Source organism: Natator depressus, chromosome 4 (genome assembly GCF_965152275.1).
Source record: "Natator depressus isolate rNatDep1 chromosome 4, rNatDep2.hap1, whole genome shotgun sequence".
Lineage (NCBI taxonomy): Eukaryota > Metazoa > Chordata > Testudines > Cheloniidae > Natator > Natator depressus.
In genome coordinates this window covers 91,762,621-91,788,532 of record NC_134237.1, presented here as the reverse complement: position 1 = coordinate 91,788,532, position 25,912 = coordinate 91,762,621, and the positions used below count along the sequence as shown (strand labels likewise).

At 42.5% G+C, this 25,912-nt stretch overlaps 2 protein-coding genes across 7 annotated transcripts in view; both read right to left on the bottom strand.

The window, feature by feature from the left end:
- Window positions 1–11,650, bottom strand: part of CORIN (corin, serine peptidase) — a 311,181-nt gene extending 299,531 nt beyond the window's left edge. For all 6 annotated transcript variants that reach the window (XM_074951457.1, XM_074951456.1, XM_074951458.1 and 3 more), the window contains exon 1: window positions 11,432–11,650. In XM_074951457.1, the coding sequence (XP_074807558.1) occupies window positions 11,432–11,506 (75 nt within the window). In that variant the 5' untranslated portion in view covers window positions 11,507–11,650. The remainder of the gene's footprint in view (window positions 1–11,431) is intronic.
- A 4,997-nt stretch (window positions 11,651–16,647) lies between these two features.
- The window catches only part of NFXL1 (nuclear transcription factor, X-box binding like 1), an 88,060-nt gene continuing 78,795 nt past the window's right edge, over window positions 16,648–25,912 (bottom strand). The window contains exons 21-22 of the mRNA XM_074951453.1: window positions 25,427–25,480; window positions 16,648–19,839 (exon numbers count right to left, since the gene is read on the bottom strand). Of these exons, the coding sequence (XP_074807554.1) occupies window positions 19,666–19,839; window positions 25,427–25,480 (228 nt within the window). The 3' untranslated portion in view covers window positions 16,648–19,665. The remainder of the gene's footprint in view (window positions 19,840–25,426; window positions 25,481–25,912) is intronic.

The window sequence follows — 25,912 nt, the reverse complement described above, 5'->3', positions numbered from 1 at the left end:
GAACTGGTAATGTAGTCCCAGGTGGGAAAGCAGTAATCCCAGCCTGTGTATGGAAGATTGATGGACTGTTTATACCATCAGAGTGAGACGCTTCTTGATTCAAATCCTGTCTAGAGTATAGAACTTACATTTTATTTCTTATGGTAATCAACTTTGATCTGTATGCTATTACTTATAATCGCTTAAAATTTATCTTTCTGTAGTTAATAAACCTGTTTTACATTTTTTACCTAAAAACAGTGTGGTGTTTGAAGTGTAAAAGAAATCTGCTCAGGAACAGGGGCTGGTGTATTGTCCTCTCCGCGTTGAGGAAGGGGCAGACTGGGTAATAACTTACACTGGTTAGGCTTCTGACCAGGGTAGGACAGTACAAATCTGGAGTCCTAGGCTGGGGTGCTGGGGGAAGTTGGCTGGAGCCTCTCTGTTGTTAGTTCATGAGTGGCTAGGAGAAGCATTCATGTAACTGCAGCTGGGTGTGTCCCTGTTTGTATAAGGCTGTGTGAGTGCAGGACCTGGAGGGGTCTGCAGCTTGTCACAGCATCACAGTGGGAGAGGGAGCCCAGGCTGGGGAGATAGAGGGCTCAGCACTACCCCAGTTCCAGATTGAACCCTGGGGAAGTTCACCACAGACACAAAATTGGGAGAGGTAAATAATGAAGAGGACAAGTCACCAATATAGAGCAATCTGGATCACTTGGTAAGATGGGGCGAGCAAACACTGTGCATTTTAATATGGCTAAATGTAAATGTTACCTATTTAGCAACAGAGAATAAAGGCCATACTTACAGGATGGGCAAATCTATCCTAGGATGAAGTGACTCAAAAAAAATTGGGAGTTGTGGTGGCTAATCAGCAGAACATGTGCGATGTTATGGACAAAAGAGTTACTGCAATCCTTGGAAGCATAAACAGGAATATCAAGTAGTAGTAGAGAGACTATTTTACCTCTCTATCTGGCACTTGGGCAGCCATTGCTGAAATACTGTGTTCAGTTCTGGTGTCCACAATTCAAGAAGGATGTTGATAAACTGGACAGGGTTCAGATAAGAGCCACAAGAGTGATTAAAGGATTAGAAAACATGCCTAACGGCAGACTAGCAGAGTCTGGAATAACATGAGTGCCTGAAGCAATCTGCCTCCATTGACTTCCAAAACCTACTAAAGTACTCCTCCGAAAAAAATAGCCAAAAACAAGAGCACAGGATTACAGAGAATGGATTCTCCAAGAAAATCTGAACATTTAAAAAGGTACTTCACCAAGATGAGTGTTTCTGGCTCACAGGATGGAGAGACCTCTCACACTTTATGTGAACACGTGACAGCCAAATCAGGCAGAAGTGCCAGGGTTGAGGAAAATCAAATGGCTAACAAAGCAAACATTCTGTAGATGATAGCTCAGCTTAAGGCCATGAGAGATGATCTGACGACCAAACTTCTCACAGTACTGCATGACACTGATGGAGCAGAGAGAGGGAGAAAGAGCTGCATCTTAAAGTGGACTATACAGAAAACAGATTCAGAAGACACATCATCAGAATTAAGGAGTTGCCTGGAAATGCTGAAGGAGAAAACCCAATCTTGTTTGTAAAAACTTTAATTGTGCAGCTGTAACATCTGAGCTCCCTGGAAGAAGTAAAAATAGAGAGAGCCCATAGGGTGCTACTCCCCCTGCCTTGGCCTCATAATAATACAGTAATAAAAACCCAGAGACCTAATTGTGAAACTTCTTAATTATCATCAGAAAAATTTAATTATGAAAAAGCCAGAGAGCACTCTGAGCTCATACTCAAAGGCCACAAGCTGCATTTTTTTCCATGAACACTCTGTCCTAACTTTACAAAGGAGAAGAGAGCTGGGAGAAATTACAGCAGCACTCAGGTGGGCAGATATCTGCTACAGATTGGTATTCCCATTTAAACTCTCAATCAGCTTCCAAAATCAGTATTATACAGTAAGAGACTTTAAGCAAGGAAAAAAACATACTCCAGTGGCTTGGAATAGAAATCCAAACCGCTGATGTACAAAATAACTGTCCAGAGGGAGAACTCCAGATAAGTTTCTAAAAAACTCTTGGCAAATGGTGAAATACAGGAAAAAGAAGATAGGAAAAGACAAAAGACTCCAGCAACTGTATTGGCAATGGCAGAAGTAAAGCTGAACAAAAGAATTTGGATACCCGATGAGTAATCTAAAGACCAACCAGAAGTGACTTTCTGGTAGTCACCAGGAGTGAACAGATGAACAGTAACTATGTTACTGTTATAAAGAAAATAGCATAAAATTTGCTTTAATTGCAGTGATCAATAATAGCTGTGTTCTGTATTTTAAAATATAGAGGAAATAAAGGACAATAACAGAGGAGGGGGAGAGGATGGAGGAGACTGGAAAAAACAGAGAGGGAATGGCGAGGAGCCTTTAGGGATTCTCTGTAAATTCTTCTCATAACTCAAATGACCAGACAGTAATCCATCCCTAAGGGCAAGGTCCCATAGGTAGAAATTGCACCTCATTTGGATTGCAAGATAAGCAGGCCAAGTGTTCTTAGGGAGAGTTTAGGATTCACAAAACACAATCATTTGGGTTTCATTTCACATATTATGTTGGTAATTCATTTGTGGTTGGATTTAGGTCTAGTCTACACTACAAACATATCGGTATAACTACGCCACTGAGAGGTGTGAAAAATCCACACCCCTGAGCAACACAGCTTTACTGACCTAACTTCCCCTCGTCCCCATGCTTCTCCCACTGACATATCTACAGCCTCTTGGGGAGGTGGTAGGCTGGCAGGAGAGAGCTCTCCCGTTGGTGTAGAGAGTCTTCATTAAAGAGCTACAGCAGCACAGATGCATTGGTGCAGCTGCACCAGTGCAGCATTTTAAGTATTGATTTGGTGTTAGAGTAAGAGGAACACAGGAGAAGGGAGGGAACTGGGGAGATAGGGAGGGGGTTACAAACAGAAACCAAGTTATATTCAGGCACACAGTCATGAATGCAACAATTGAAAACAAGAGACATTGACAACACAAGGGTTCATGCCATCAGGTAGCTAGAGAATCTCAATAATTTCAAGTTTTTCAATAAGCTAAATAGTTACTTTCAATGGTTATTCCTTTTAAAGTGACATCTTTGTCAAAAGGCTAAATAATGTCATTAAAAGAGGGGGGGAATCTAGGTATAATTTATTTTTAAAAAACTTTCAGATTATTCAACTCCAAGAAACCCATTTTCAGGAAGAACAAATTATGAGCATGAAAAGTAATTGGTTTCAGCACACATTTTTGCTTCAGCAAAAAGAAAAGGGGAGTGGGCATTACACTTGCTACACATGTGCCATTTCAAATTAAGGATCAATTTAAGGAGAAGGAGGGACGATTTATATTGTTGAAGAGCACAATTGCTAGGTTAATAACAACACTGGGCTTAGTGTATGCTCCCAACCAAAAGCTAAGTAAACAAGAATAAATAAATAATAAATATTAAGGACATCTTTAAAACACTGCAACACTTTGGGGAAGGGGAAACTATACTTGGAGGAGACTTCAGTTGGATCAGCACAAATCTGATAAAAAAAGAAAAGGGGGATATGGAAGCAGATGAAGCATGGACTTCTCTTGACAACAATTTGATCTCTCAGATTGCTGAAGAGAATTGTACCCAGGAGAAAAAGATTACACATTTTATTCACACCCTCATCGGTTATACACTAGAATAGACCTAATATTAATATCTAAATCCTTAATGAAGCAGAAAAGATCTGTGGAAATTGGCAACATTATGTGGTCAGATCATGCACCCTTGGAAGTAATATTGGTTGGGTTCTAAAGATAATTTTTGGGGGGAAAATGAACTACTTGCTTCTCCATGACAATCACCGGGTTCCAGCAATTAAAGATGACATTGTTCAAAACTTTCAAATAAATAATACAGACAATATAAAAAAAAGTCTTTTCTGGGAGTTAGGTAAATCAGTATTTAGGGGCCAGTTGACAAGCAATGCCTCTCAACTGAAAAAAAGAAAGAGCTCAAGAAAAAAACAGAATTAGAACAGGAGATAAAAAGTTATAAGATATTCACAAAAACATAAATTAAAAAAAATACCAACAATTAACTAATATTAGAGGGAAGATGAATATGTTGCAGGAGAGATGCCACTGAAAAAGCCCTTGGATATACAAAGCAGAAGTTTTATGAAAATGAAAATAAAAGTGATAGAGTACTGGCTCAAAAACTTAAAGGGATTCTAAAGCAATGTATTATTCCACTCATAAAAAACAATCAGCAAAAGATAGTTACACACCCTGATGCAATAAGTGCAACTTTTGCTGCTTATTATAAAAATCTCTACACCTCATATACTGCAAGCTCTGAAGTTATTCAAAAATATCTGGAAGTAGAAGACTTGCCAAAGATAAGCAAAACTGATAAAGAAACTTTAGATAAAGAAATAACAGAAGAAATTCTAGAGACAATAGCAAGTATGAAAAGTGGCAAAACTCCAGGACTTGCTGTCTTTCCAGCTAAATTTGATAAGGTATTTAAGGAAGTATTAGTGTGTCTCCTTTGAGAGATACCTTCAATACTATTCTGTTAGGAATATGTTCTAGAGGCACTTCCACAACCGACGAAAGAAGCTGTTGTGGTTGTCCTCCCTAAAGATGGGAAAAGGCCTTACCTTAGGCAGCTCCGATAGGCCCATAACACTTTTAAATCATGACATGAACATTTTAGCAAAAATACTAGCTAGCTGATTACAGTCTTTGCTCTCAGCTTTTATAAATCCAGATCGAAGTGGATTAATTAAGGATAGACAAATGTCAGACAATATTTGGAGAGTACTTGGAATCACCCATAATGCCAGATCAAAGTAAGATCAATTTCTTACATTATCACTAGATGCAGAGAAAGCCTTTGATAGAATAGAGTGGAACTGTTCATTTCAAGGCCTGTTCCATATAGATTTAGACCCCCCAGTTCCTGAAATGGATAACTGCTCTTTACAGGAGCCCAAAAGCAGCTGTGTGAGTTAATAGGGTCAAACCTCTCCTATTTGAATTGTCCCCTTTATTTTCCCACTGGCCATGAATCCTTTTGCACAGAGGATAAGGAACAATGACTCCATCACAGGAATAAAGCTTACAGAAATACATCAGAAAATGATGCTATATGCAGATGATATAATATTATTTCTATTTACACCAAATATTTCCCTAAAATTAGTTGCTAAAGAAATCCAGGACTTCGGGAAAGCATCTGGTTTTAAAGTAAACTATGCCCAACCTGAAATGCTAGTTATAAATTTCTGAAAAGTCAGGTTCTGAAAAGTCACTCCTCCAGAAAACATTTGGGTACAAATAGGCAGCAACTACAATACCTCGGAATTCAAATCTCAAACAATCTAGAAGATCTCTATGATTTAAATATCAAACTACTACTTCAGCAAACGAGCCGAGATCTGAATGCTGGGAGAAGTATGCAATTTCTTGGTTGGGAAGGATAGCCACAATCAAAAGGAATATTCTGCCAATATTTTTTGTTTCAAAATCCTTCTGTGATTATCCCCAATAAAACCCTAGCAAGAATACAGAGGATGTTGTTAGAATTTATATGGAACAAGAGAAGACCAAGCGTGAGTGCAGCTATTTTGTACAGACACATTAAACAGGGTAGACTGGCTGTTCCAAATATTCTGTGGTGCTATCAAGCCAGCCAGCTCAAAGCGGTAGTGGAGTTGGGGTGCTCTAACCCAGTCAAATACTGGATCTTTTTTAGACAAGAAAATTGTAACAGTGTAAACATCGCTAGGCTACCATGGATTAATAAACTATTGTGCCCTCCAGAAATTTACACACATCCTTTAGCAAAGTGTAATCTATGGGTTTGGGACAGAACTAGAGATAAGATAAATTCTTTCCCCTCACCAATGACACTCATTGCAAATAATCCAGATCTTAACCCAAATTGTGAACCAGAAAGCTGCACACATTGGAAGAGCTATGGAATACACATGGTTGGCCAACTATTCAGTAAAGATAATTTTCTAATTTATTTAGAGATCAAAACTAACTTTAATTGGCCCACTCTACCCTGGTACCAGTACTTTCAGGTCAAAAGTTATGTTTCTCAACTTTCTGTAGAAGTGATAGTGTCTGGTCAATTTGAAAACAAAATAATTTATTAATTAAATTAATTTATATCCATCTTTTCAGACAGCTTTTCTAACAAAAAAGTCTCCATATACGACACACTGGGAAAAGGATGTGGATAGATAAATTACCGCAGAGAAATAGGGTTTGACCTGGAAAAGAGGACCAGCAACCTCAATCTGTAGAATAATAAAAGAAAATGTCTTTAAGATATTGTTTCAATGGTACTTCACATCAGTCAGGGTAAAAAATATATATAGATTGAATGTGGATAAAAGTCAGAGAAACTGTGGTGAAATAAGAGATTTTATGCATGTATGGTGGATATGCCTGGACATTAGAAAGTACTGGGATGCAATTCATAACAGTATATCCCAAATTGTTGGAAACGTATTACCATATGATCCTTTGGTAATCCTTCTGGGGCTTCCTAATGGAAATGGTCACACAAGAGGAAATGAAGAATTAATCTCTCATATGCTAGTAGCTGCTTGACTATTGGTAGGCTCTCTCTGGGGAAAAAAAATAGTCCCACCATAAAGGAATGGTTCAATATTATGAGAGGTTTTGCTTATGGAAAAATTAACACACCAATTATGTACCCACCAAAATAGAGGACAGTTTGATATTTAGATATTTATATTTAGACCTTTTATTCATTACTCACACAAAGTACACTCACCTGCAAAAAAGCCCCAGCACACCTGTCCAATTTTTTTAATATTAATATTTGATAGATGTGCCTGGTATGTTAAATATGTTTATATTGAAATGTCACTTAATAAAATCACCAGAAATTACATATTATAGGTGTTGTAATCATGCTCAATCTGTAATATAGTAACACCCTGTTAAACAGAAAGATCTGATGATGTATTCCTGTATAATGTCTCTTTAAACAAAAGCTAACTGTTGTTATTCCTGTATTATGTATTCCTGTATAATGTCTCTTTAAACAAAAGCATAACTGTTTGTTATGATTCTGATATTTATATGGCAAGGATTTATAAACCTGTGAAAACTTCCCAAATAAATGAATAGTTTTAAAAAGAAAAGAAAGGAAAACATGCAGTATAGTGATAGAACCCAGGAGTTCAATTTATGTAGCTTAACAAAGAGAAGGTTAAGGGATGACTTGATTTCAGTCTATAAGTACCTGTATGGGAAACAGATATTTAATAATAGGCTGTTCAGTCTAGAAGAAAAAGGTACAACACAATCCAGTGGCTGGAAGATGAAGCTAGACAAAATCAGACTGGAAATAACTGCACACATGTTTATCAGTGAGAGTAATTAACCACTGGAATAACTTACCACAGATCCTGGTGGATTCTCCTTTACTGGCAATTTTTAATCAAGATTGGATGTGTTTTCTAAAAGTTATGCTCTGGGAATTATTTCTGGGAAATTCTATGGCCTCTGTTATCCAGAACGTCAGACTAGATCAAAAAGAAAAGGAGTACTTGTGGCACCTTAGAGACTAACAAATTTATTTGAGCATAAGCTTTCATGAGCTACAGCTCACTTCATCCGATGCATTCAGTGGAAAATACAGTGGGGAGATTTATATACATAGAGAACATGAAACAATGGGTGTTACCATACACACTGTAAGGAGAGTGATCACTTAAGGTGAGATATTACCAACAGGATTGGAATTAATTTGCAAACTGGATACAATTAATTTAGGCTTGAATAGAGACTGGGAGTGGATGGGTCATTACACAAAGTAAAACTATTTCCCCATGTTTATTCCATCCCCCACCAGTCCTCAGACATTCTTGTCAACTGCGGGAAATGGCCCACCTTGATTATCACTACAAAAGGTTCCCCCCCCACCCCCGCCAGCTCTTCTGCTGGTAATAGCTCACATTAAGTGATCACCCTCCTTACAGTGTGTATGGTAACACCCATTGTTTCATGTTCCCTATGTATAGAAATCTCCCCACTGTATTTTCCACTGAATGCATCAGATGAAGTGAGCTGTAGCTCACGAAAACTTATGCTCAAATAAATTTGTTAGTCTCTAAGGTGCCACAAGTACTCCTTTTCTTTTTGCGAATACAGACTAACACAGCTGCTACTCTGAAACCTGTCATTAGATTAGATCAGTGGCTCTCAACCTTTCCAGACTATTGTACCCCTTTCAGAAGTCTGATTTGTCTTGCATACCCCCAAGTTTCACCTCACTTAAAAACTACTTGCTTACAAGGACATCAGACATAAAAATGCAAAAAGTGTCTCAGCACACTATTACTGAAAAATTGTTTACTTTCTCATTTTTACCATACAATTATAAAATAAATCAATTGGAATATAAATATTGTACATTTCAGTGTGTGGTACAGGGGTGGCCAAACTTATTGACCCTCTGAGCTGCATACGACAATTTTCATAACCTGGAGAACTGGGCATGCCTGCTGGGGCTCAGGGCTTCAGTCCTGTGGGGCTCACCTGCTGGGGCCTGGGGCTTCTGCCCTGCAGCAGGGTGCTATGGTTTGAGGCTTCCGCTTTATAGGAGGCACATGCCAAGGCTCAGTGCCCCAGCAGGCGCACCCACCGGGCTGAAGCCCTGAGCCCTGTCAGAGGCCAGAAGCCCCAAGCTCCCTTCCCTGCCAGTCTATTAGGCAGAGAAAGGGGGGCATGGTGGGCTCCAGAAGCTGCATTTTAACTGTAAAAGAGCCACATGTTGCTCATGAGCTGCAGTTTGGCCACCCCCGTATAGTATATAGAGCAGTATAAACAAGTTGTATGAAATTGTCGTTTGTACTGACTTCACTAGTGCTTTTCATGTAGCCTGTTGTAAAACCAGGCAACTATCTAGATGGGTTGATGTGCCCTCTGGAAGATCTCTGCGTACCCCCAGGGGTACATGTGCCCCTGGTTAAGAACCACTGGACTGGATGATCCCAGTGGTCTCTTCTGGCCTTGGAATCTATGGCTGCTCTGCCCTGAGATGTGACTGAAGGACCTGGATTTTAAATCAAGTGGAGAATGGGGACAACATAATATACGACAATATTTACAAACGTTTCAAATAATGGGCTGTGTTAATTGTTTATCGTGTTTTATTGTATGCAGTGTATAAAATGTTTTTAAAGTGTACTAAACGCTATTGCTGTACAGCGCCAAAATGTAAAGTCGGTGTTTTGCGGTTCCTTCCTAGACATTGTGTAAGAAGCCATTAGCTACTTAGCTAGAAGTGAGTTTTTAAATGTTGCCCCCCACCCCCCCAGAAGGGCTCATTCCTTCGCTCGGAGTTCTGGTCCTCTCATTAGAGCAGGACATTATAACACCCCGTGGGGAGAAAGGCTCTGTACATCACACGCGCACTGTTCAAGCTATTGCCCCAGTGGCGGTATATTACCTCTGAGCTCTGTGGCAAGTCGGGAACCCTTTATACATCTCCCTTGCTGCTCCTTAGGAAGCTCAAACTTTTATGTTCACGACTTCCCCTTAGTCTGCCCAGCAGCCCCTGACTTGGCGACCCTTCCTTCCCCGCGCCCTACCCCATTGTACCCCGAGTCTGGGGCTGGTGCAGGAGACCATAGTTCCGACACGCGCCCGCTTCCCTAGTCTGGGGTCCAGGGTGCACCTGGGCGAGCGACAGCGGGTTAACGCTACGATTTTGCCCTGTCTACAGTAGGATTTTACAACGTGTTAGTTAACACGTGATCGCTGTCCCCTGGTCTCTCTTTTTCCTAGCGTAGCCAGGGCCCCAGCATTCTCCGGCCCAGGGAATGTGCCTAGAGGACTGGGAACGCCCGTACTCGGCACATCTTCCCGTTTGGATTCATCACAACCGCGCTGTCCCTCAGAGCGCGATTAGCTGCCGGTTTTCGCCTTGCATTTCACTCCTGCGTCTTCGGCGAGCCCGCACGAGATGGGCTCCGCACGCTGCCCCGCGACAGCCAGGAAGAAACGTACAAGTGTCGCTCTAACCCTGACCGTGCTGCTGTCTAGTTCTGCCTAGTCCTTGAGGAAGGGCAATAATCACATTGACACTCACTCGGGACAGCGCGCAACACAAATGCCGGAGAGCAGCTGCTCGGCGCACACATGGCCAGACACGCGGAGCGAACTTGTTACCTGCTGCGCTCCGCATAACTTTTCTCAGCTCTCGCCAATCACCGGCCGCAAATGGATCCGATTAAAACCAAAGTAACCCCCTTTGCTGTTCTCCTTGAGCCCGGGTCGCTAACAGAACGCGGCGGGGCTGGGCACAGGAAGGTGACTGCGGATTTATCCTTTGTAGGGCAAGTCTTACCCTGGACTTCTGTTCAACTTGGGGGCTCAGCCCTCGCCTGTCTCCAGGGAGTCAGTCCTGTCTGGGGCCAGTTAGATGCGGTGATATTTTATTTCAGCCCTAAAGGGCATGGCTATTGGAACACATTCATTTTGATCACTTCCCTGATTGCTAAGCGAGGCTGGGGACAGAACCACTGGCGGCATTTGTTGATTACACACCGTCCTCCCTTGACAATGAAAGGAAACGAAACGTTCCCTGGTTACATTAAAGGGCAGCAGGGCGGTTTCTCCTTGCCAATGATTCGCCGCTGTAAGTTGGTGTGCCCTTGTGGTGTCTCGGCGGTGACGGGCTGAACTTTCTCGAGTGTCTGAAGTAAGCTAAAGTTAATTGCCCCTTTACAAAATATAAAGCGGGCGGTGGAAAGGCAGAGGGCGGCCACGCGTGCTGTGCAAGGTGCAGCGGCTCGGCCACCAGGCTGGACCTGCTCAGGAAGTTTCTCCTTTCCCCAGAGCGCTTCTCGAACACACCCGTCGGGCCGGAATGAGACACTCCGGTTTCTGCCCCCAAGGAATTATGGCCCCTTTAAATGGGATCGTTTCTGCAAAGCTAAATCGGCGTGAGCTGGTTTCCTTGGGACCGTGGGTTCCTCTAACCCAAACCATGTGGATTCCTACCCTGCTGTCCCTCGCCCCAGTCTGCGGGCGACTCAGCGAGGAGAGCGCTAGGCGCTGCCCAGACAGCTAAGCTGCAGAGCGCTGCCGGAACCGCGGTGTTCTCGTCCCCCTTCTGCTGCGCATCTTGCGCGCCTCTGGGCGTGGTCCTCGGGACCCCCGGCTGCCACAGCCCGAGACCCCTGGCTGGCAGCCGCCCTGGGGCTTACTTACTCATCCGGGAGGTGGAGATGACTACATCGGGACCCGATGGGCTACGAACGCAGCCCCGGGCACGCCAGGAGCCTGTGGCCACCGCTGGTGCCAAGGGGACGGACCCATGCGGTAGCTGCGTAGGGTGGCCGGGGAGCTGCGCTTGCCTTACCCGGTCAGTGGAGAGGACCTGGCGGTAACGCTCTTCTTCCGGAGGCAGGGCAGGGAACGGTTGCATCGAGAACATGCTCTGGCTGCTGCTTAGTCTTCTCCACCTTCCTCCCCCCACCCCTTCTCCTTTCTACATCTCACACGGAAGTGCCACGACTGCCTGCCTCCCTCCCAAACACACAGACTGGGCTCGGGGGAAGGAGGGGGCTCCGCATTTTGTCTGCTCCCCCCGCCACCCTCTCCCACCCAATAATAATAAACCTCAACGCGCAAGCCACCATTCCCCCCTCCCCCCCTTTGTTCGCAAGGACTCGATTCCCTGGGAACAGGCTGGGAGCCAACTTGTGTGTTAATTTCTCCCCGAACTCATCTTACTGGGAGGAGAGGTAACCGGGGGCAGGAAACTAAGGCAGGAAGATTAAGAGTCAGGCAGATCAGCCCCAGCTTTTACCCCCATAGCAGATGACGTGCAAAGGGATCTAGGCTATGCCCGGCCACCACTAATCACTCGCTAGAGCTAAGGGACAGGGGCTGGTCACGTAGCTCACCCCACTTGTGTAGATGAATTTCTGTCACTCTGACCTGTCCTCGCCTTATCCAGGCTACAGGGGCTCTCCTGGAGAAAAGTGGCAGCACTGCCTTGCTCCGCCACCCTTTGGTTCCCTGCCAATAAAACGATCCTATCGCCCTACCAAGTTCGGCCGGCTGGCAGGTAGCCTTTCCGGGGTCAGCCAGGTGCACAGCTCGCCCAGAGGAGCTAGCCTCCATTCCTTCCCTGGCTGATCACAAAGTAAAGGGAAGGGTGGAATCGATCCCTCCCCCAACCCAGGTTTATTTCACTCAGGCAATCTTGAATAGGATGCTACTACTGGCTGCAAAGAATATTTGGCTTCTGGGTTTATTTTGTTTTAATGGTCCTGTCGCTGACAGTTTGATGAAGCAGGGGTTGCAAAGCTCTTCTCACAAGGGCTTTTACTCCTCTGTGCAAGGAAACATGAAAGGTGGGGAGGTAATTGATGATCATATTTGATTAGACAGAATGCTGTGCTCTATTTCTACAGGCTCTTGGACAAAGTACACGTTGCCCGCTCTGCAGCCTCCTGAGGGACTAGAGAAGAATGGGAATTAAGCCCCAAGGAAGTGCTGATTAAGACACCATTCACATTCCCCACCGAAGATGGCAGGTGGGGGAAGTTATCTGGGCACATTTGAAATTAATGATTGTCCTCTGAGCCCATGGACTAGGTGAAATTGAGGCTAGAATTCCACAGAGAAATGGGTTAGACGTTGCCAGTATAAAAGGAGAGCCCAGCCTGGGCAAGGAGAGAAGAAAGCTGGAGGAATAGACTCCCGGGAGCTTGAAACAGGGCCAATGAGCTCCCTTCACCCTATCAGGGGCCTCCAATCCCAACTCGTTCAGGTACCTGAGCAAGATCCATCTCTTCACTTTATTTCCTAGGGGGTAAAAGTGGCATGTTGCTGAAGGACTCGAAATCCCGGAAGGGGGAAGAGCAAATCACAGATGGATGATTTCATATACAGCCTTCCCAGCCCATAGTCTAAACTCCAAGGCCGAAGAAATATGTAAAACAAATTTAAAGATAGTGTGACAGCTACCGTGCCCGGGACCTCAAAAGCTGAAAGTGAGAGAGTTTCCACAGCTTGAACCACAGAGCCAGGCGCTCAAGCTCAGAGCTCTGCCAGACTGGTATCGCTGTGGGTCAGGCACAGGGAGAAACCTCACACACACTGAACAATGATTACAATCCATATAAAATTTGCACATATTTTGATTGGTTCACCTTCTCCTTGTACGTTGCTTGTTGGCTCATGCTCCAATCCTGCAACTGGATCCATACAGAAGGACCCTTATAGCCAGGTGGAGCCTCACTTAAGTCAGTGGATCTCTGCAGGGTTCCCAGTGTCCACATATATGCATCTGATTGCAGGACTTCAGCCAAAGATCAAGGCAGGGAGTACCTGTGTTTGCGGACAATGCCTACTACACTGTGGATGCTACCAGAATATAAAAGGATCCAGTACTTTTCCAGGAGCTGCAGTCACCCTTCACTTAGAAAGGACACCATCTTGTGTAAGTAGATTATGAGAATATGCTTCAGCTCTACTTACTAAAACAAATAAGCTTCTACTATTGTACTTTAAGAATGTTTTTTAGCGCTAGTGCAATGTCACTGTAGTGATCATAAGAAAAAAAGCGAGAATCTAGCTCCAACTAAAAAAACCCCTTGACTTGAACCTAACTTCCATCACTGATCTCCACCCTGGCTCTCATTCCAGACACTACCCCATATTTTAGAGTAAAAGAGAGACCACCAAGATACTTAAATAAGCACATCTCACGATCTTCTGCCAACCCATACTCTTCCCCAGCCCTCCTGTGTCACCATCCCTTGCTTTATGCCACGCCTAATTTACCTGCAAGCTCCTAGGGCAGGGACTGGCCATTTTGTTTCTCAAATGCCATGCACACCAAACTGTACATAAATGCTTCCAATCCAAATGCTACGGTCCAATCTTGCATTTTTCACTTGGGCAAAATCCCCCGGTAGAAAATGAAAAGTAGAACAAGTTGCTGCTACTCCACAAATAACAGCAAATGTGTGGAATAAGAAACAGAGAAGCAAACGGTTTAAAAGACTTTGCGACTGCTGACTGTTTAACAGTAGACAGACACGGAATTAGCCTTTACACAGTGATTTTCTTGGTTAATATTTTGTAAAGTATGTTAACTATTCCTCTCAAACGCCTAAGTTACGAAGAGGGTGAATAGTGGCATTAACCCCATTTTACAGATAGGGAAACTGAAGCCCAGAGGAGAAGTGTATTGCTCAAAGCCCACAGCAAGTCAGTAGTGGAGCTGGAATTAGAACACCTGGAACACCTCACTCCACCCACATTCTATGCTGCCACTCCAGTTGCTGAAGCCTCTGTGAAAACTATCCACATTTTTATTGTAAGGTCTGGAAGCCAGGGCAAACCTAAGCGAAGTTCTGTTTCTAGCAGCTATTTTAATGAGACCACTACATTCCAGAAATTAATATATTAACAAAGTGTTCTGTTATTTTAACATGCTCCCCTCCCCCCATTGCTTCGCTTATTAGTGGTTTCCAGATCAGGAACATAGCTTGCCATTTAGTCTGTCTTCACACTAACTAGATAGCCACACACAGTTGGTGACATTAGTCTATCAGCGGAAAGCAGAACTTGTTTTCCAGTGGAATGATCTGTATACATTTATAGTACAATGCACATTTTAAAAAAACTGTTACTGAGGATAGTGAAACAAGGGAATACACATACATATTATTGTCTCCTAGCAAATTTGATTTACTAATGTAGATAATTTCTCTTTGATTTTATTGTTCTCAACCATATGCCTTGGCTTCCACTGCCTGGCAGAGTGCAGAATAATTTTGTTAAATTTATATGTATTGAAAGCAACTGGTTAGTTTGGTTGGAGCCAGAAGATAAAGACTAAAGTATATACTTGCATTTCAGTGCAGCTAGAGGGAGAAACGTGTAAAATGGCCAGAGCATGAAAAATAATTTAAGAGGAAGAGATTGGAGTAAACAATATTTAAGAGGAAAAATGGGACTACACTATGCCTGACCTTTGCCTGCATATGCAGTCTTCTCCCAACCTGTGCATCACAGAACAGCAACCATACAAGAAGTGTAGTTAGGCTCTATGGCACAATTACTTCTGGCTAAGAGTGTTAGCCATCCCACAAGTGGTAGGAATTAGCTCTCTGTCCTCGGCTCCGTCCCACACCCCAGCAGCCAGATATAGCTGGAATCAGAAAGGAGCGCGCGCACACACACACACACAAAATCTAAAAGAGTGATGTATGAGCTGCACCCCACCAGGCATCGTGGCTGACGCATGGCTGTTGGCGCCCCTACTGGGACAGTCCATGATCGTACATTATCCAATATAGAGCAGTGTTTTAAAGCTTCAACTGAGCCCACAAACTTTGTACAAATAGTTTTAGTTTTGGTGTGTCTACATAGTGAGATTTTAACCATGACTGTTTAATGCAGGAGGAATGATGGGATGTCTGTGTGATAGATATTGCAATCCCATGCAATATCTTTGGAGACCATATTTTATTAAGGTTATGGTTAACGTATCACGGTGGGCCAGGAACTGTGTGCAACTCCAAGAAGGAGGGTTATCACAGCTCCGAAAGGCGCTAAACACAGTGGGTCAGTGATTAAGGTGGCTCACTCAGGATACAAACCCCACCAGAGGAGTATCACCCCCCTAGGGAGGGTTGCATATCATGGATTCTCAGACACAGACAAGGCATGTGGTATAAAAAGGCTGGGTTTAAACCGACTCAGGGGCCTTCTCTCTGACCCAGCATATGGACCTTCTGTCCAAGGGAAGCCCCCAATCCGTCTGGAAGGGTGGGGAAGATTTTGGCCTACTAGGGCCCCGTAAAACTGAGTGACTCTGGTAAGCTTTTAGCATGTATATAGGAACTTTCTCTTTTATGTTTCTTCTGTAATGCTTTAATGAACATGCTTGCTTAGAGCTGCGTGGCAACTGGAACCTGTTTCTAATACGTTGTTCATAGCCCTTGGAGACAGAGCAATGCATGGGCCCTGGCCATTAGGCAGACTGGCTTGCTGGAGATACCACCGTGTAAGGCAGGGAGCTGTGCAGCCTTAAAACCCCTTGTCAAAAGAAAGTGCGAGAAAGGTCCCACCCCCGAGATAGGTAATGGCTGGAGTCCTGACTGGGTGCTCCTGGAATGGACTACAGATACAGGTGCAGTTACCGTAAAACTGTTTGTATTTAAGTTGGATGTATATTTGAATAAAGTGCCTGGATAGGGATAACAGTGCTGATATACCAACATGTTGGTCAAAGAGAGCTGAAGACTATTAATTCCCTCCCACACGATCTACTTGAGTGGACTCCCCCTCTTTCAGGTCTCACTTTTGCCAGTGCATTAAAATGAAGAAATATGAATAAATAATTGCAATATTAAAGTTGCCTACTTTGTTGCTCTATCTACATTCTCTCCTCACCCCCCATTTCTCCCCTTTTCATCCTTTTAGTTATTAAGCAAAACCATCAAATTAACTTTATTGACAGAGAATGGATATTACAAAGGTTTGAGATAGAAGAAACCTATTAAGTCACCTTCTCTAACTTTGCAATAGTTCAGCATTGTTCTCTCATCTACAGTAGACTGGATAAAGTCCTGGAGAATATAATTTTAAATGACAAGCAATGGAGCTACCATCACTTCACTTGAGAGAGTAATTCCACAGTTTAATAGATCTCAGTTAATTTTTTCCTAGAATAAATTTAATCTCCTTCCTCCTATTTATAGCTCAGGGACTGAAATGAATCTTCAGGAGGGGCAAAGAGAAAATCAGGGAAGTAGCCATCAAAAAGGGGGATATGACAAGTAGGAAATTAACAGTTTTTCCATTTTGATCCATATCAAAGTTTACTGTTTAAGTACTGTGCGCTCCTTTATCATATTACTACTTGAGAACAAATGCATGATCTAGATTTTATTCCACATTTATTGTATGGCTGGGTTTTTAACAGATGACTGTAAGGAATACAGTGCCAAAGGTATGCATGATACTTTACAGATAAATGACAGGTCTCCTGCTGCCAAGGGGCTTATAATCTAACGGCCAAATCCTCCAAAATGCTGAGTTACCCCTGAAAGGTAAGGGAGCACCTTTAACTCTTATTAATACTAGTGGGAGATGAGGTTGCTTAGCACCTTGCAGGAGTTATTCAGATTTGGAAGATGCGTTGTACTTAAATATATAGCTAAATATACTGTATTTTAAGACTGACAAGTATGTATGCCAATCAGACACTTCCCTTCTAGTATGTATGTCACTTGGGCTGATATAGACTTCTCCATTCTTACTTTCTTTGCAAAATAAAATTCTTAATATCTGAATGTTTGTTCATTATGTTGTAATGTAGTAGAAACATACTATTGAAATGATTGCAAATAAGCTTCAATATTTTCCCTATACAAGTTATAAACAATTCAAGTACTGAGTAAATCATAAATGTGTTATTTGCATGTTGTACTTCCAAATACTTTGTTGCATCTATAACCAAACTGATTAGCCTCCTCCTCCAACATTAAAATGTAAGTAATCAAATGTATAAAATCATAAGTGGAAGAGAAGTTAGTAATCTGTTGCATTTAAGATGCAGATTGTTTTAACCCACTCACATTCCTTGATGCTAGGATTCATGAATATTTATTCAACAAGCACTGCTTGTAGCAGACCTACCAACTTTAGAGAGTGCAAATGACTAAGATGCTTTTCTGTGATTGGATTATACACCACTAGTTTTGATATTTTGGTTTATTTTAAGTTCTATCTTTCTCTCATACCAACAGATCAGGAGATAATTAGTCCCTTTAATAAGAGGATGTGTCTTTTACATATGAAAAGAAATAATTTAAAAATGGCAATGTGTTTTCCTGCCAAACAAGAAATACAAATATTTAACATGATCAATGAAGTTGCCAGTATTTCCCTCCAATATTTTACATCAAGTTGATAAAAAATACTCAAAGCAATCTACACAAAGCTTCTGCTGCAAGAGCAGACCATTTTCATATGGTTTCTCTATTTGAAGAGATGGATTCCTTCTCTTTTGGCAACAGAAGTAGAGCTAAGCAGGCAGACACTTTACAATGTATTTGTTTTAATGAAGAAATAGCCAACACTGTCATAGAAAAAAATGAGTTCATTTCAAGTAAGGTGAGAACTGCTTCAACAAAGCCCTACTCACATTGATATGAACATTTCTGCTGCAAACAGGTCCGCAACATATTACTTGACAATGGAACAGACTATCTTCATACATCTGTTTAAGGAAAATCTCCTCCTCTTTTCTCCTCTCCATCAATAGGAGGATTACTTGGCATAAGTGTTCACAAAAAAATACTGTTTGCTCTCTGGCCTGGAAGAGCAAAGTCTGCATTTATGGCATGGATTTGGAATAAGCCTCTACTTATCACTAAAGGAATATATGAAAGCAGAAAACAAAGTGGGTTTTTCCTTATACTGTAAAGGAAATTTGTTCAAGAAAAAAGTGTCACAAGACAGCACACCTTTGAGAGCTCACTTCATTGTCAAGCAACTTCCCATATGATCAGCACAAGTCTGCGATTCCATTAGGCTTTTTATTTTTTTTGAGGCACAGAAAAATTAAAGGTTTGAAAAGTAACGATGTGAGACCCACTGTACTGTTTGTGATAGCGCAAGCGAAGTAAATAAATCTTTTGTGAGGAAAGCTGACATTTCCACTGTGGAAAACCCAAGTCTTCTAGACCATTTGAAGTTCTATATTCAATAAAATGATGATTAAAAGTTGCCGAAGGATGGATCTTCCTATTTTGTTTTGTATGAATTATGATTTATCTAAATCAAAGACTAAAAATACTAACCTTTATTAAGAGTGGCAGCTCAAGGCAATCTGCTGCCCTACGCGATGCTTCAGTGCACTGCCTTCACATCACTGAAATATGGCCTGGCCACTGCTCCATCATGACAGAGTGGTGGTCAGGCCAAATCTGAGAAAGTGGTATTGCAACCTAGGGTCACACCACCACTCAAATTTGGGCTGGCTATCCCTTCTGTCATCATGGGGTCACAACATCACTCAAATTTGGCCTGACTGTCCCCCATCATGACAGAGGAGCAGCTGGACTAAAATCTTCCTTTCTAGGCAACTGCCCAGAAATCTGCCATCCTAGGCAGCTGCCTAGCTTGCCATACACAGAGTGGCCTCTGCTTATTAAAGTGGCAAAAATACGATGTTGATTTACTGCAAATATGGCTCAATTTAACCTTATTTTACAAATGTACTGGTATGCAGTACAACCAAATTAAAAAACCTATGCTTAACATTGCAAAGTGGAGTTAATGAGACATAATACAATATATTAAAACAGAGATGGTGAAACTGTGCAGGATAAACTGCATGACCACATGCACTGTACAACTTTAAATCATTCTACTCTGAATTCATATTTTTGTGCTGTTAACTAAGATTTAAAAGCTTCACATGCTTTTTGTTTTTCCCTCATGACATCAATTAAATATACAACTGAACTATGAACATGAAGTTCTAGTATATACAGACTAACATTCTAGCAATAAGAGGTACCTAAAGCCCAACTGAGGAATATTACAATAGATCAAATTATTTCAGTTGTTGTAAGCCATGAGCCACGCAAGCATCACAACAGCAACTCCACATACTGGCAGCATGATAAAATTCTTATATTTTTGCCACACCGATTGCTCAACTTCTACGTCATCCTTTCTTCTCTTGTTTTTTCGTCGTCCTTTTAACCTGTTCTCAAAAGCCTCTAGTTCAGCCTAGGTAGGACAGAAAACAAATAGTTGACATGTTTTCAGGATTAAAAACTTGGAAATAATACATTTATATTTTAAATGTCAATTTATGACAAGTCAGTGGCTTATGAAATAGATCTATATACGATGGGGGGGTTGGTAGCACCACCTACTATTCAGATTGCCCCAAACTTCCCCTTTTAAGACCTTGTTGTCAGTTGCTTATAACATAGCTAAAGTTTAACCATTAGGGCTGAACTTTTACATGCCAGATGTCTGCCTCATTAATTAATTAATTTTTATTATTTTGGAGAGGGAGAGGAGAGATTTAAGCCAAAACTGTTCAGTCATTTCAGGGAAAGGAAAAATACATTTTGTCCAGATTAAAAAATTCTGGAGACCTCTTCTTTGAACAGCTCTGGAGCACAGACCTGACGTTTTATAGGGGGTGACCTGTGTGTCAAGGATGTGCCTTTTGCCATCTCTGTAAAAGAACGCTCAAATTGCTCCAAATTATACATTTGGAAAAAAAAAAAAATCACAGTTCACACATGCTCAGTAGAGACTTTTCAGATTTTAATAGCTAAAAATCACTGAAGACTCCATCCTCGCCAAGTGCTGACTAGACTGCACGTGCACCATCCCACAAAGCAACTGAGCATGCTTCCGACCAGGCAAACAGAGGTGAAGCCAGACTTTCCCTGTAATGGCTGCTCCAGGCCATTGTGGAGCTGGGCACCCGAACTGACAGCAGGAGGCCAATCTCTCCTCTGTTCTCAGTGACCCCATTCCTGGCACCCCGGCAGCAAGAGGAGGACCAGCTGATTTGAATGCAAAGGGGACAAAAGCCAGACAGGGGGAAGGAAAGGAGTATACTGGGAAAAGAAATCTGAAACTGGAACTGGTTGGGCAAGAAAATTAGGACTAGGAGCCAGGGAGGCAAATGAGCAATGGGATGGGGAGATGATGAGATTAGAGAAGGGAGATCAGGATTCAGACCCAGGACGTGTGAAGGTGTGGGGGGGAAATGGGAGAGACTTGATAATGACCTGGATACAGGAGAAAAACTGGGACTGGCTGGGCAAAGAGACAGACAAGGAGAGTGGGAAGACAGGGACAAGAAGCCATAAAGGGGGTGAGGGGAAAGAGATTGGATGAGGAGCCTGGGGAGGCAGACTAGGTCTATGAGCCAGTGGGAGGGCAGAGACACATCAGACAAGGAGCAGGAAGAGAAAGGAGGGTTTCACGGTTAGGGGCAACTGAATGCTGCACTGGAGAACTGGATTCTATCCCTGCCTCTGCCACAAAATCCCTAGTAATGTAATGCTAGTCAAGCCCCTTAAACCAAAACTTTTCAGTTTTTCATAGGTGGCCACTAACTCCATTCCTCATTTTCTAGGTGTCCAATTTGATTCCCTGTGGTCTGATTTACAGAAGTGCTGAGCACTTACAGTTGAAACTTAAGTCATCTGGAGCTGTGGTTTGAACATGTGCTATATAATGCTAAGTCCTCTAAATAACTGGGTTGTACATGTCTAAAATGGGGCACTCAAAACTTAGTGGAAACTTGACCTTACTCTCTCTGTGCCTTGATTTCCCAATCTGTATGGGGACAGAGCCACCTCCTCACCTAGCAAGATGTTGTAAAGTTAAATTAACCAAAGGGCTGTACACTTTGTAGCTTCTCTAGGCTGAGCTCATTGCCCTCTATCTCCCACCCACAAGGTCTCTCTGCACAACCCTTCCATCACCCTCTATTTCAGGGACACCCTGAAACCCCCACCTCCACATTCCAGGACCTGTGCACCCCCCTTCCCCTCTCCAGCATATGGTGAGGCTCTGTGTACCCTCCATGTCCCTCTTCCCTCACACTACTGTCCCCCATTTCCCTCCCATGCCAGGGGGTAGGTGTGCCCTTATTCTTCCCATGCCCTCATCCCCTCCATTACATGGAGTCTGTATCCTCCCCAGCCCCGCCCCACCTGTCAGGGATTTCATGCGACTCCCATTGCCCTCATGCCAGGGTCCCAGTTCCCATCCCTCCCACTATGCCAGGGGTTATGCACACTTGCCCGTTCCCTCCTGCCCCTGCACCATTCTTATTTATATTTATTTTTATTTCTGGGAGATAAATCATTCATGGTGTCAAGTGTATTGGGAGGATCAGCAGAGCTGAGATGGGGTATTGTTATGCTGGAAAGTGTTAACGGGTTCTTTGATCTATAAGCAAGGGTCCACAAACTTTTTGCTGCCATGACCTTGTTTTAATGAAGTATTTCCTGCCAGGACCCTCAGGACAACATGGAGGACACTATTCTGAAGAGCAAAATGGCATTCTCAGCCCAGTGGGGCCTTGCACACACTGTACGTTGAGGTCATGCCAATCCCTATTGTGTGGAGGACACCTTTTTCCTCTGCAGAATGTGCCCTTGTACATATGGTGCATGTGAGGTCACGCTTCATCCATTGTTATCTCACATTAACCATACACGCAAGGTCATGTTGTGCAAAGCAAAAGGACATCTTCCATATGTTAAGGTTCACCATGACCCCATCTGCTGATAGCCTGACCCTATTTGGGGCTGCATTCCACAGTTTGGAAACTGCTGCTCTGTAGACAACTGCAGACCTGGATGAAGCTGCTGGGCTTGCTAGCCAGATGCCAAAGGCTCCATATGTCCCCTATTTCCCCCTTCCAGTTTTTCTCACACACCAAAACCCACCAATAGGATCCTGCCCATTGATGCCTAAAATATTCCCATAAATGTTGCGATTTAGCAGATGTTGTGTTCAGAAGTTATCACGTTACTGGGGCACTTCTCTGAGTTGAGTGTGAACATTTGTCTACACATGAAAATTAATTCAGAAAAAGGTAGTGTGTGAATTTAAAGCAAATTTACTATTCCTGATTAATTCTAGGAGTGGTGGAATGGTCTAATTCCAGAGGCAGAGTGACTTGTTTATATATTAGAATTAGAAAAGGTACAGAGAAGAGCAAAATAAATAAATAAAATAAAATAAAGGATAGGAACCAGCTTCTATATAAGGAGAGATTAAAAAGACTGCAACTTGGAAAAGAGATGACTAAGAGGTTTACATAAATCATGACTGGTGTTGAGTTAGCGAATAAGGAAGTGTTATTTACTCCTTCATATAACACAAGAACCAGGGGTCACCCAATGAAATTAATAGGCAACAGGTTTAAAACAAACAAAAGGAAGTACTTCTTCACACAACACACAATCAATCTGAGGAGCTTGTTACCACGGGACATGGTAAAGGCCAAAATTATAACAGTATTCAAAAAAGAACTAGATAAGTTCATAGAGGATAGGTCATCAATGGTTATTAGCCAGGATGGGCAGGGATGGTGTCTCTAGTCTGTGTTGCCAGAATCTGGGAGTGGATGACGGGGATGGATCACACAATGACTTCCTGTTCTGTTCACTCCCTCTGAAGTATCTGTCACTGGCCACTGTCAGAAGACAGGATAGTGGGCTAGACGGATCATTGGTCTGACCCAGTATGGCCATTCTTATGTTTCAAATTAGCTTAAATCAGAATAATGGCATGGAGTTAATCAGGAATAGCTATTCTGGAACAACTCCCTGTATAGCCAAGCCCTTAGACCTCACTGTGCTTAGCCAATTAACATTTATGAAGCACTGTGATTCTATAGTGATAGGCACCATAAAAAAAGCCCACAAGGAAATTAATAAATTTTATTGTCAGAGCTGGGTTTGACTAACGCACAGTAAATAAAGCCTACAGTCAAATCAGCAAGGGAGGTTAAAACAAAATATTGAATAGCAGCTGACTAAGTGAGCTCTATTCATCCTGTGTACTAAATGAGACAGGGGTCCTGTAGAAAAAAAATAGTATGTGATCATGTAATTAAAAATGGAATCAATGTGCGCACACACGGGGGGGACGGACAAATTAAGTTTGCATGAGCAACTATAAATCCTAACTTGTTAGGGCTTGACTTTTCACCCTTTCTAAAATGTTTTAAAAATCTTTTTGCATACATAAAAACATTTAACTACCTATCATCAGCAGGGTTTGACCCCTGAACCTCCAACACTGCAGCAAAAGACCACCACCACTTGCGCTTCAGAACTAAATACATTAACTGCCAGCTGCAGAAGTCTGTTAACGCAGAATGAGGGGTGGACAGCTGGATCTACAGGGTTGGGCAGCCCAGCCTGACATTGCCCCCACATGGAGGAAGAGAGCACTAAGAAACTCCAGCCCCATGTGGTGCCTCTGTGTTAGGAGAGGAAAGGAAGATGGGTTGCTGGATCCAGGTGCTGGGTCTAAGGGTGGTCTATGGTGAGGGCAGGGAACCTGACCAGGCACTCTTCCCCCCTCCACTGCGAAGATGAGGGCTCCTCCCCCATGTGATGTCCTCAAAGGGGCTTGGGCACTGGGGCCATGTGTGGTACACAGACCAGCTCTCTCCTGCCCCATTTCTCTGCTGCTACAGTACAATCTGCTGCTACCACTATTTTGGCATCAGCTCAACCTTAGAATTTTTTTGTTCAGTTATCTTGGAAGGCTACCAAGATTTTCCTGGGGTATGTGAACAGGAGAAGAGAAATTGCAATTTTAAACAATTTCAAGCTCCAAAAGTGTGAGCAAGGTTTCACTGAAGAAAAGGCACTTCTGCAGCCTGAGTGCTATCAGGCCTGCTGCAAAATAATGGAGGTGTGAAGTTCTCAAAGAATAGGTTGCAAGAATATTTTATAAGTGTAAAGTGTTAGAGGGGTTGCTACGTCAATATATCTAATCAAGCATAGGCATTTATTTTAATAAAATATGTAACTTATCTTGTCAGAAGGAGAAAGCACAAACAGGTGATGTTTTATTGTACTACAAGGTCCCTAAGAAAATTGCAGCCTCCATTTAAATGCTTACAGGGTCTGTTTCTGCAACCAAAACTACATTTTCCCAAAGTTTATTTTTCTTATTTTATAAAGGTTTGGCAAAATGTAAAAGAGCAATTACATACAAAAATACTAATTTAATACAATACTTAAGATATTTTAACTCATGAAACATGAATAACGCGTTAATCATTTATACATGATTTTGCACATACTTATAGATGTTTGGTGATGTGGAAGAACACTTCGGCTTTACTATTATAAGTCACTCATAACACAGGCCTGAGTTCTTTGGGCCAGAATCCTTAGCTGGTGTGAAAAATCTTGGCCCTTAGCATCTGAAGACAATGTACTGCAAACCTTTAGCTATGCATAAATTAACAGATTTACCAAGAGAACTAAGGCTATGTCTACACTACAGTTTATGTCGGCATAACGTATCACTCGGGGATGCGAAAAAATCAGCCCCCCGGAGCAATGTAAGTTACACTGACATAAGCGCCAGTGTGGACAGCACTATGCTGGTGGGAGAGCTTCTTCTGACAGCACAGCTTCTGCCACTCACAGGGGCTGGAGTAGTTAAGCTGACAGGAGAGCTCTCTCCCCCATCGGCTTAGAGTGGCTACACTGGAGAGCTTACAGTGGCGCAGCTGTAAACTCTCTAGTGTAGCCCTGCCCTAAGACTTGGGGAGAGGTGCTGGGGTCAGAGGAAGAAGGGTTGGTACCTGTTGCCTTCGCTTTTCTTCTTCAATAGCAGCTTTGGCTTCTGCCTCTTTTATCTGTTCAAACACATACAAAATAATGGGTAACTGACATTGTAAGTTACTGATTATAGTATAAATTCTGTTTTCTGATTTCTCACAGGATCATTTTGGCTTTTCACAGAACGAGACTCATTAGAAAAAATACCAAAAAAGTGTAAACTTCCTCCTGGGTGAGCTTCTAATCTACTACTTAGATTGTAAGATACTCAGGGCAGAAATTGCATGGTCATATATTGGGGAAGTATCTAGCACATAGCGGGGTGCCTTTGGTTTATAAATAATAATAGCATGCTGTGACAATTTGTGAATCCGTCTATACAATTTATTAATTGCGTTTGATACTGGGGGCTTTGTACGTATCTGTGTCAGACTGCAAATTCCATTTTCAGTGTGCAGCCTTTTGCCTTCTCTATTACTTGTTTGCCTCCATGCTGGACTGAAAATTTC